This window comes from Atta cephalotes (assembly GCF_000143395.1).
Source record: "Atta cephalotes unplaced genomic scaffold scaffold00005, whole genome shotgun sequence".
Classification (NCBI taxonomy): Eukaryota; Metazoa; Arthropoda; class Insecta; order Hymenoptera; family Formicidae; genus Atta; species Atta cephalotes.
Window position 1 is genome coordinate 4,938,823 of NW_012130069.1, and position 11,854 is coordinate 4,950,676.

At 33.2% G+C, this 11,854-nt stretch overlaps 2 protein-coding genes across 2 annotated transcripts in view; one reads left to right on the forward strand and one right to left on the reverse strand.

The window, feature by feature from the left end:
- Positions 1–1,517: 1,517 nt before the first annotated feature.
- LOC105626355 (mitochondrial import receptor subunit TOM22 homolog) lies at positions 1,518–2,737 on the reverse strand. Its single transcript, XM_012207657.1, has 3 exons — positions 2,624–2,737; positions 2,050–2,155; positions 1,518–1,723 (listed from the first exon to the last, which is right to left on the reverse strand). Exons 1-3 carry the CDS (start codon positions 2,735–2,737, stop codon positions 1,518–1,520), a joined length of 426 nt encoding a protein of 141 aa, XP_012063047.1.
- Positions 2,738–5,782: 3,045 nt separating this feature from the next.
- The window catches only part of LOC105626354 (protein flightless-1), an 8,646-nt gene continuing 2,574 nt past the window's right edge, over positions 5,783–11,854 (forward strand). Inside the window, exons 1-19 of the mRNA XM_012207656.1 lie at positions 5,783–5,845; positions 6,175–6,285; positions 6,449–6,687; positions 6,766–6,927; positions 7,008–7,228; positions 7,302–7,518; positions 7,614–7,855; positions 7,944–8,032; positions 8,116–8,186; positions 8,313–8,559; positions 8,680–8,865; positions 8,941–9,255; positions 9,421–9,593; positions 9,673–9,799; positions 9,887–10,009; positions 10,307–10,510; positions 10,590–10,711; positions 10,825–11,076; positions 11,149–11,278. Of these exons, the coding sequence (XP_012063046.1) occupies positions 5,783–5,845; positions 6,175–6,285; positions 6,449–6,687; positions 6,766–6,927; positions 7,008–7,228; positions 7,302–7,518; positions 7,614–7,855; positions 7,944–8,032; positions 8,116–8,186; positions 8,313–8,559; positions 8,680–8,865; positions 8,941–9,255; positions 9,421–9,593; positions 9,673–9,799; positions 9,887–10,009; positions 10,307–10,510; positions 10,590–10,711; positions 10,825–11,076; positions 11,149–11,278 (3,294 nt within the window). The remainder of the gene's footprint in view (positions 5,846–6,174; positions 6,286–6,448; positions 6,688–6,765; positions 6,928–7,007; positions 7,229–7,301; positions 7,519–7,613; positions 7,856–7,943; positions 8,033–8,115; positions 8,187–8,312; positions 8,560–8,679; positions 8,866–8,940; positions 9,256–9,420; positions 9,594–9,672; positions 9,800–9,886; positions 10,010–10,306; positions 10,511–10,589; positions 10,712–10,824; positions 11,077–11,148; positions 11,279–11,854) is intronic.

Genomic DNA, 11,854 nt, shown 5'->3' on the forward strand with positions numbered 1-11,854 from the left:
CGTCAATGAATAGAATAAAAATTAAATTAAAAAAAGATTAAATTTAAAAAAAGGATTTTAAAGCTTGAAATTTCTACTTGTAAAAGTGCTTACCACATTTTTTAAGTTTATACGAGTTTGATAATTTTTACATACCAAAAATTACGAGATGAAAAAGACGGAAAATTTCCTTCTCACTTTGTGGGTTTGTAACGTGCGCAAAACAAATTTGAGAAAATTTTCGACTATCGTGAAAGCTTGATACTTTCCCTACAAAATCGTTTTTTAAATATAATTCCTACGATTTTTGATTACTAAGTTATTGCAGATTAAATAAAAGGATTATCTTGACTTTAATTGCTCATATCTCCATTAAAAATTGTCGTATCGCAATTTAAAAAAAGAGATTCTTAAAGCTGAAATTTTACTCTATCAAGATATACTTACATTGGTTAGTACGAAAGTAATTGCGGTTTTTAGTGATAGATGCCTTTCAAAAAAACGCAATTACTTTCTTGCCAACCCAATATATATATATATATATATATATATGTATGCGTGTGTGTGTGTGTGTGTGTGTATGTGTATAAGTAAATGTGTGTATTGTAATACTTATTATTTAATTGTTTATGATTTGTTTGTTTTTGTTTTTTTTAATATTTATTTTTATATTTAATGATATTTATTGTCTTATATTTATAATTAATTTATTGTCTTAATATTTATTTTTATTGGAAATCGTATTTTTTCCAAATATAAATTATATAATGAAACAATTATGGAAAAAATAGATGGTATATAAGGCTCTTTTATTTGTTAACTTTACAGAAATATTACACGACGAAAGATCGATATGACACGATGCAATTAAAGACACTACTTTACTATATCTTTTATTTGTTCTTTTGAAATTACAATATAACAGACAAGACATATTAAAGATAATAACACTCGCGATATGACTACCGCGTTTTCAGCAACGTATGTAGTAACTAGTAACAAATAATTGCTCAATTTTTTTCTCAATCATTTATTTACGAAGCGAACAGAATGACGGAGTCGTTTCCTTTTTGTTAAACGAAGCGCTATCACCGCCGCCACCGCAACGTATTTAATAAAATAAAATGTCACGCAATACCACAATACATGTTGGTTTTTAGTAAAAATTATCAAAACAACATGTGTGTAAGTATATGTGTGTAAGTGTAGAAAGTGGACTAGACCAACAAATGTTGCAATTCAATGTTCTTCGATTGAACAAACCAAATTTATATTTACTCTAAATTTTTCGTATCGCGCAACTCTGCAAGAGTTACTCCAATTAAAGAAATAATTACACGCGCTCGATTCACGCAAGTTGTCATTCAATAGAAATCATTTATTCGCGATTTACGTAAAAGTTTCGATGATGTATCAGAGCTGCGCTAATAAATAATTGAGTGAGGAAACTCGAATGATTTATTATTTTTTTTTGGTAGAATGGGCATTTCTGTACGTGTCCTTGTATGCGTGCACGTGTAAATTTATAATATAATGGTCTATCGCTGAACAGGCGGTGCCATTGGAAGACCCGTGGTGTTTACACCAGACAGAGCTGTGTTAGGGCCTAAGAGAACTTGCTTCTGCTGCGTACGTTGCAAGTCTTCCATCTGTGCGCGTTCCATCTCAAAGATAATTGGCGCGAAAAGAATTGTAGACGAACTGAAGACTAGCCATGTGGCTGAACACGAATATGCATATAAACCTGCAAAGATATATTTGTATAAATGTATAATCATTCTTGTTTTATCAGTTGCTAGTTTTATTACATATCTTGAAAAATATATTTGTATCTTAAAACTTAAATCCTACTCTACAATTTTGTTTCCCATTTCTTACTTTTTACTTCTTGCTTTTTTTCATTTTTGCAACCATTTTATCAATATTCGTTTTATTGATAATTATTTCTTGTTTCTGAAATTGATCAACTTTTCTCAAGCAATAAAAAACGAAAAATAAGATAAGAAGCAAAGAGGTAAAAAGCAAGAAACAGAAAGCACTTTGTAAAATTAGGCTTAAGAAAATAATTACCTTTGATACATGTGTATAGGCAGGTTCCAACATTGTATCCAAAGTTACGTACTGGCTCAGGAAACATTTCAGTAAGTCCTAATAATCTCTCCGTTAAGCTCTCATCCTGGATCAAAAGGAATAATTTCATTAATTAACTCCTAAATAATAAAACATATAATGGAAAAATAGCAATTACTTTGTTACTATTAATTAGAGGGAGCAACAAAAATATCATAAGATATTATAACCATTTCATTAATTTTAATCTTAGACAAGGAAAGCATCACATTCATGTAAATCTTAATCGAGCAGAAAGTATACAATGTGCATAGATGATATAGTTATAAATATTGATACCAGACAAAGGGACAGAAAGCCGGTTTTTCTTTTATTATTAAATAATACTTCTCAGTGATCCTTGGTATCACAAGATACCAAAGGAGATCAGCAAGATCACATGGAGGATCCTGAAGATTCTTATTGATCCTTCAAAATATTCTGGATTTTACAAATGTCATAACACAAGTTCACAATTCTGTCCTCCAAGCGATCATCTTTCTCTCCCTGTGCATAAAAACGTTCTCATCTATACCTCCTCGTCATCATCCTCATCGTCAGGGAGGAGCGACTTCACCTCAGGAGAGCGCGCGTCGCTGCTGCCCATGCCGCTGTCGACCTGATGATCTAGCTCCTCAACTGAAGCCATATACACAAGAATGAGCGTGAATGCGCCCCGCTTTCGTAGTTGTGTCTTAAGATTAACACGGCCGAGACTCGTGAAAGATGCTTGCTCAACGTTTCTTGCTCACATCGAGCAGCACGTTCTTCACGGCACAGCGCGGTGCACTCGCACGTTCTCTCTTTCTCTTTCCCTCTCTCTCATGCTAAAGAGCACCAGAGAGAGCGAAAAAGTACGCACAGCCTCGGCCGGTAATACGCCGGTATATACAACGCGACTCAAGTTTCGTTACGTTTCGTACACGAGCGCGCGATACGAAGCTAACGAAACCGCGTGGGACGGATTTCTAATTCCATAATACATACCTGTGACTCGAGGCGAGATTCCCCGCACCGCTGTCCATGCCGCCATTCCCACGAGGATGATCTCGATAATACTCGATGACTCGATGATCGCGCCTGCTGGACTTTTTACGCGCACGAAGGAGGGGAATGGAAACGAAGAATGGCATGAAAGAGTTACGTAACTTCGCGCAGGATGAACAGAGATGCTCAAATCTATAAGATTTACGCTTTACCTGAAATTTTATGTCAAGAATATCTTTAATAAATTAATGAATTATATGATTGTCATGATGGAATGTGGACAAAGAGTCAACGCAATATGACTCAGTTGTTTTCTTTTTATTATTAATTATTTTTTCATTTGATGAAAAGCGGTAATCAAGTCGATATTTTATATTTAATAATAAGTATTTTTAAATGCTGCAGGAAAACTTTTGTTTATAAAATTTAATTTAAATCTTTCGTACGTTTCGTCTTTATTTTTCTTTGAATTTTCAGAGAATTAAGGCTACTTGATGCTATAAATGTTTTGAAACATTTTTTGATTGGTCAATTAGTAAAATTCTTTCTTCCGATTGATCAATCAAATGCTTCGAAGCATCAAGTGGACCGTACCCTAAATATCAATAATTATATGTATACAGTTGTGATACAGCAATTTGTTTAAAGTTCCGGAACGCATTGAGAACACCTTCGTAGTGATATGAATTCAGTCGCGATAAGACGTGACTCGCATATGATTTTTACGCCAATCGTAACATCAGAAAAATATATTTTTATGAAAAAAGTGAATTTAGCAATAACACACAATGATTAAATTAATGATTAAATTAAATGTACCTTAAAAACGTAGCCAATATGTCTATCTACTAGTTTACAGCAATTAAACTTTATTATTATTATTATTATTATCTCTCTCTCATTGTATTATATAGATATAATAATAATAATATATTTGCAGTAGAATTAAAAAAAAAGTCTACATCTTTTCTAGAATTCATTATATGTAAATTCTGAAAATTTTCATTCTATAATTTTCGAATTTTAAAAAACTTATAAAATTGTGAATAGTTAAAATTTTTTTTTAAATCTTTTATAAATTAAAAATGTAAAAACTTCTTAAAAATGGTTAAAACTTCATTACTTCAACTTACAAATTTCTTAAAAATATAAGATTCGAGTTTTTTTCATCAACTGGGTTAATTTCAATAAATTATATTTATTATATTTAATTTATTAATTAAATTTATTAATTAAATAATTTATTTTAAGTAATATTTAATTTATTGTATTTAATAAGTATTAATGTGAGGTAATATATACAATGTAATAATAAATAATAATTAAAAAAAGCAGCAGTAACCCAGCAAACGAAAATGGATTGAAATGAATTGAAATGGCTTCAGATTTTCAGAAATATTGATTCAGAAATATTGAAATGTTAAAACGAATGCATTTTATTCATTTATAAGAATTGCATGGAGCATATATCTCTACGCCTTTCAATCTAAAAATAATATTAACTTTTTCTGTGCATTGTATGTAAATATAAACGTAATATTGTTCAATTTAAAATAATTTTGAATAGGAAATGCAGTTTTTCAATCCAATTGCATCCAATTGAAATCTAATTGAATCCAATAGAATCCAATTAAATAAAAAAAAATATTCGCTATTTAAAATACGCATTCGGAAAAAAATTTCAATCCATTTTAATCCATTCTCGTTTGCTGGGTGCTATTTAAAATACGCATTCGGATAGAAAAAATTTCAATTCATTTTAATCCATTCTCTTTGCTGAGAACGTATATGAATATTATAAGTCTCTCAAATGACCAACAGTTCTGACACGTGAGTACATAACATGTGAGTAGATAACATAGATAAAAACACATCTCAAATGTCCTCGAATACGCGCGCACTTCACGTGTCACATTTACATCAATTTACATACATCTCATGAGAGCGCAGGAATGCGAGGAAATTCTCTCGATTCTGCAAATACATTTTAACATTTAAATATTAGGATGACATGCCGCGCCTTGCGGAAATACTTCATTCTTTTTTTTCATTCATATAGAACGAAACGCCTGGAAACGCCGATCGTCGCGCCGAAGCCGGACTCAAACCGGAGGCCAGAGGATCGGTCCTCATTCCCACGTCCCACGTCCCATTGTCCCCCGACGCCGGTTTCGTGTCTACGAGATTCACGTTCTCGTTCCTGACGATCCCAAGCCACGAACTGGCTGTCGCGGAACGACGGGCATGATTGTGCCCTCGACGGAGTGAAACACTGTTCGCTCCGGTTTGTTCCGGATCGCGACACGGTTAAAGTCCGTCCCCCGCGGCACATCCAACTGTCGTCATCGTCATCCGTGTCCCAGTATTCTCAATTAGTCCCAGTAGTCCCAGTCGTGATGTGCGTCGTGCCGGCACCCGGGCACGCTCGATCGAGACACTGCGACAGTTGAGACGCCAGAGCGAGTCCTGCAGAGTCCTGGGTCCTGGACGATCCTGGTCGCGGACCGTGGTGACGCATGGCGCGATAAAGCGCGGCGAGGAGTGGTGACCAGCGGAGACACTGCTCTGCCTGACGATCGGCAAATTCGGATGGACGCGGCGCGCCGACACTTATGACTTAGCGGGACTCATTTCTGGGACGTGATTCTCGTGTTCCCGACACAAGTCCTCGTCGTCGTCGTCGTGCAGCAATTAACCGGTAGGGGCGATGGCGAATACCGGGGTGCTGCCGTTCGTGCGAGGCGTGGACTTCAGCAGCAATGATTTTGGCGTGAGTACCGTCAGAGATTTTCACAGAGGTTAACCTCGCAGAAAATCGCGAAAGAATCTTTGAAACACGCTTCAATTATGTCCCTGATTCTGTTCAGGATTTTTAAAATTTTATTTTGTTTTTATATTGAACTAACTTTGTTAACATTTAATAATAATAATTTTTATTAAGCGTAATTTATTTCTGCTCTAGTATAAAAAAAGATGATTAAAACTGAATGACATGCCACTTTTGATCCATCAATATCTCAACTTGGTTGAGATAAGATTTAGGATTTAGATTTAGATTTAGCTAATAGTAATAAAGATTATTTTTCGATATTCTTCTAGGATGGTAAATTTCCTGAATCTGTGCGTCTTATGACTGGAATACAATGGCTGAAATTAGACAAAACAAATTTGACGGAGATCCCAGAAGAGATGGGCAAATTGTTGAAACTGGTAAAGCATTACTTGAAAAAAATTGTATGACAATATTTGTTTACATATAAAAAATATTTCTATATCATTATCATTGTTTGCATAAACTTTAATAAAAAAAAATTTGTCGAGTTATTTAAGTAACTATTTAAGGATCGTATTAATATATTTAATCATTCATTAGGAACATCTATCACTTGTCAAAAACAAATTGGAACGTTTATATGGCGAATTAACAGAATTGGGTTGCCTCAGGACTTTGAACATAAGGCATAATAATATCAAATCCAGTGGTATACCGGCAGAATTGTTTCATTTAGAGGAATTGACAACCTTAGATTTAAGTCACAACAATTTGAAGGAGGTACCTGAAGGCCTAGAAAGAGCACGTTCTTTGCTCAATCTTAATTTAAGCCATAATCAGTACGTATTAACAACTGTATGTTATTAGATCATAGAATAATTATCGAAGAAGTTCTAATGTTATTTTTATTCTTTCAGTATCGAAACGATACCAAATACATTGTTCATTCACTTGACAGATTTATTGTTTTTGGATCTTAGTCACAATAAACTGGAAACAGTACCACCACAGACTCGACGTTTGGCTAATTTACAGACTTTAAATCTGAATCATAACCCCTTAGGTCATTTCCAATTAAGGTAGAAGACAAAATTTTCATATCAATCTTTGAATTTTTTTTTCTAAGAAGAATTTCTTTATTTTTCTCATATTGTTTCAGACAATTGCCATCATTAATGAATTTAACAACGTTACAAATGCGGGACACACAACGAACATTGAATAATATACCTTCTAGTCTAGAAACGTTAACTAATTTGCAAGAGCTAGATTTGTCACAAAATAATTTACCCCGAGTGCCTGATGCGCTTTATTCCTTGTCGAATTTGCGCCGTTTAAATTTGAGTGGCAATCATATAATAGAATTATCAACAGCGATTGGTGAATACATTGAACTTTTATAATTATCCTAGTTATATAGTTTTGCATGAACTAATAAGAAGACATCTTTTAGAATTGTGGACGAGATTGGAGATTCTGAACGTATCGCGAAACAAATTAAGTGCAATACCAGCCGCTTTGTGCAAGATTTCCACATTAAGAAGATTGTATTTAAATGATAATGAATTAGATTTTGAGGGCATACCTTCTGGAATAGGAAAATTATCATCTTTGCAGGTTTTCTCTGCTGCTAACAATCATTTAGAAATGATACCAGAAGGATTATGCAGGTGAGTTGTTATTTTTTTCTTATCTTACTGTAAGAAAAATAAAAATTTTTTCTTTTAAATAATATTACAAAAAGGAATATATATATATATTTTAGATGTGGCTCATTAAAGCAATTAATATTAACTTCAAACCGATTGATTACTGTACCGGATGCCATTCATCTTCTCACCGATCTAGAACAGCTAGATTTGCGAGACAATCCAAATTTAGTAATGCCACCAAAACCGACAGAAGTACAAAGAGGATCGGGTATTGAATTTTACAACATTGATTTCTCGTTGCAGCATCAGTTACGTCTCGCTGGTGCTAATGTACCAGCTCCAATTCAAGCTGCTAGTACGTATATATTATAAGCATCAGAAAAAATAAAATGGCAAAATTTATTATTTTGTATTTAAAATAAAAATACATTTTTGAATTATAGATAGTAAAGATCCAATCGCGCGTAAAATGAGATTGAGAAGAAGAAGAGATCAGGAGGAAGCTGATCAAGATCAAGCAAAAATTCTTAAGGTATGTCATCATCTTATTAGTTTACAATAACACATTACAATATTTATATACGAAGAAATTTACAATTATGATTGTTTTTATAGGGTATGAAGGACATAGCAAAAGAGAAGAACAAGGATAAAGAATGTGAGGAATCGAAAGCAGAATCCCTGAAGTGAGTAGAACTATGAATTTTTTATGTCACTTTTGTTTTTCGATGTGGATTTTTCTCATATTTTTCTTGATAGATTCTTAATAGATTAATTTTTTACATATTACTAATTAATGATTAATACTTTAGACCCAAGCGATGGGATGAAGCTTTAGAGAAACCACCGTTGGATTATTCCGAATTTTTTGATGAAGACGCAGGTCAAATACCTGGTTTATCGATCTGGGAAATAGAGAACTTTCTGCCGAATGAGATCGAAGAGGTAGCACACGGTAAATTTTATGAAGGCGATTGTTACATCATTCTGAAAACCGGAATAGACGAAGGTGGATCGTTAACCTGGGCAATCTATTTTTGGATCGGAGAAAAGGCCACAGTATGTATACCTTTGAATCAGGATAATAGAAAAAAGATTAAAACTGAATGAATTATTTCACGTAACTTATTGTATATATAAACTGGATACGATTAATTTAATAACAACTTGTTCTCATAGTTAGATAAAAGAGCATGTGCAGCAATTCACGCCGTAAATCTGAGAAACTACTTAGGCGCTCAATGTCGAACAATTAGGGAAGAACAAGGAGATGAATCGGATGAATTTCTGATGCTGTTTGATTCGGGTATCACTTATATCGAAGGCGGTCGCACGTCGTCTGGTTTTTATACAGTGGAAGATACAGTGAGCTTAATTCTTATATCATAATTATATAAATTTTCAAAGAGGAATTTTAAGTTACATTGAATTTTTTTTCAGCCAGCGATTACTCGTTTATATAGAGTACACGCAGCAGGAGCTTCTATACATTTAGAACCAGTTCCAGTTTGTATCGAATCTTTGGATCCCGGTTATGTATTTGTTCTTGATACGGGAAATAAGATATTCATGTGGTACGGGAAGAAAGCGAAGAGCACATTAAAATCAAAGGCACGACTGATGGCAGAGAAAATTAATAAGAACGAACGGAAAAATAAAGCTGAAATTTTAACGGACGTCATGGGTGTCGAATCCGAAGAATTCTTGTTGTATTTAGGAGTGGAAGAGTACGAACAACAAAATCTGCAAATTGTTGTAAGCTTCCTTTTTATAATATACATAGCAATAATAAAAATATTATACTATCTATACATAAGTTTGAAATTTTATTTAATTCATCTTATTTTTAATATATTTAATAATTATTCCTTCGATCGTGTATATTATGCTGTTAATTGTTTCGCTTTACTTTTACAATAGGAGCATGTGGATCCAAATTTTGTGCCTCTCGTGCCTAGATTATATCAAGTTCAACTTGGAATGGGTTATCTGGAACTTCCGCAGGTCGAAGTTCCTCACGGAAAGTTAACGAATACCTTGCTAAACAATCGCAATGTGTATATATTAGATTGCTATTTAGATGTGTATGTTTGGTAAGTGCAGAGAATGTGTTTCTTAAATCTTAATTCTCTTAAATCTATATTGATTAAATTGATTACACGCATGCTTTAGGTTTGGTAAAAAATCGACGAGATTAGTACGCGCCGCTGCTGTAAAACTATCTCAAGAATTATTTAATATGATAGAAAGACCAGAATACGCGATGGTAACGAGATTGCAAGAAGGCACTGAATCACAAGTGAATATGCTTTTTTAACTTTAATTTATAAAAATTCAATTTATAAACTCTTTTTATTGAAAAATATTTGCTTTATATATTATATAGATATTCAAATCTAAATTTACCGGATGGGATGAAGTAATCGCTGTGGACTTTACTAGAACAGCTGAATCGGTCGCTAAAACTGGAGCGGATCTTACTAAATGGGCTAAACAACAGGAAACAAAGGTACATTTACATTTCATAATAATGCATTTTTGTTTTATTATATTATTTTTATTTAAGATTAGTTTAAGTTTACTTAAGTTCAAATGACTACAAATATGATATATATGCATGTATAGTATGTATATATATATATATATATATACACATATATAATTTACATTGAATTTATATTATTTAAGCATTAAAGATCTAGCTTCAACCGGCATTTCTAGTTCGTATTGATTGTGTTCTCACATGTATGGTCTAAAATATGATTCTTATTGTTTAAATTTATTTATTTTTTAATACAATATTTAGGCGGATTTGGCTGCTTTATTTATGCCGCGACAACCATTAATGTCGGCTGCCGAAGCGTATCAACTCATGGCGGAATGGAACGATGATTTGGAAGGAATGGAAGCATTAGTGTTAGAAGGAAAAAAATTTGTACGCCTACCGGAGGAAGAGTTAGGACATTTTTACAGTGCAGATTGTTATGTTTTCTTATGCCGATATTGGATGGTACGTAAAATATATCATCATATCAATGCAAAGCTATCAAATTTACGATTAATTGCCATTTTGCTTTTGATTAAATCAGCCACTGGATATAACTGAAAACGAAGACGGTGAGGAGCAATACGAAGACGATTATCAGTGCACGGTGTATTTCTGGCAAGGCAGAGACGCGGGAAACATGGGATGGCTGACATTTACGTTTAGGTAAAGACTATAGATACATTTATCTAATCTGCGATTTTTACAGATTTATGTTCTACAGATTTATTCAATCTGTGATTGTCAATATAAGGTGAATCATATCTTTTTTGTTTCAGTCTGCAAAAGAAATTTAAATCACTATTCGGGGAAAACCTGGAAGTTGTAAGGACACATCAACAGCAAGAAAATCTAAAGTTCATGAGTTACTTCAAACGAAAGTTCATCATTCATCAAGGCAAACGTAAACAGCCGAAAGCTGCAGGTAGTAACAAAGTAGAGTTCTATCATCTACGAAGTAACGGCAGTGCCTTATGTACTCGGCTCATTCAAATACCGGCGGATTCGACGTTATTAAATCCTGCTTTCTGGTAAGACATATTTCATTAAGTACGTATGATTACATTCCGTTTGTAAAATATTTTATCTTTTTTTGTTTGCAGTTATCTTTTAAATGTGCCATTTAACAATTCTGATGAAGGAACTGGTATTGTGTACGCGTGGATTGGATCAAGGGCTGATCCCGAAGACGCTCGTCTAATCGGAGAAATAGCAGAGGAAATGTTCAACAATGTGAGTTATAACTGTTTTTGTGCTTAGATCTTCTCAAAGAACAGCTCTTAAATTGGATTTTGTTCAACGAACTTAAACGAATTGCAAATATAAATATCTATTAAATATCTATTAAATATCTATTAAATATTTAAATACTTAACAGATATTTAAAGGGGAACCACTATTCTTAAGGTTTGAAAAAAAATCGAATTTTTTTTTTTACTTAAATTTATATTTTATATTGTTAAGAATATTCAATTTCAATAGTTTTAAGTCGGTCTCGTAACTGTATAATCTCGTTAGAGCTAATATCTTGCATCGCCTCATCTCGCTGCTGAATCTGCTCCAAGCGGACGTCGAGCAAATAAAGGAAATTTAAGTTTTCAAAGAAACAAATTTTAGCAGATAGATGTTGCCACTTTTATATGGCGCAGGCATTGCAGACTAAGACACAATTCCGATTTATAATCTTATAAATAAAAAGTTCCAAAAACTTTAAACGGGTTTTTCTCAAAATGAAATTTTCGATGTACACGATAATTTTTATAATTCTTAATCGATTCACTTGAAATTTGCATAGATTACTCTCAGATG

What these genes read in the sequence shown, in the direction of transcription:
- LOC105626355 (XM_012207657.1), bottom strand. Translation starts at nt 2,737, where the DNA reads ATGGCTTCAGTTGAGGAGCTAGATCATCAGGTCGACAGCGGCATGGGC. An exon ending in ATGAGGATGATGACGAGGAG is followed by an intron (nt 2,156 to 2,623) that starts GTATAGATGAGA and finishes CTTTTGATCCAG; the next exon opens with GATGAGAGCTTAACGGAGAG. An exon ending in CCTATACACATGTATCAAAG is followed by an intron (nt 1,724 to 2,049) that starts GTAATTATTTTC and finishes ATATCTTTGCAG; the next exon opens with GTTTATATGCATATTCGTGT.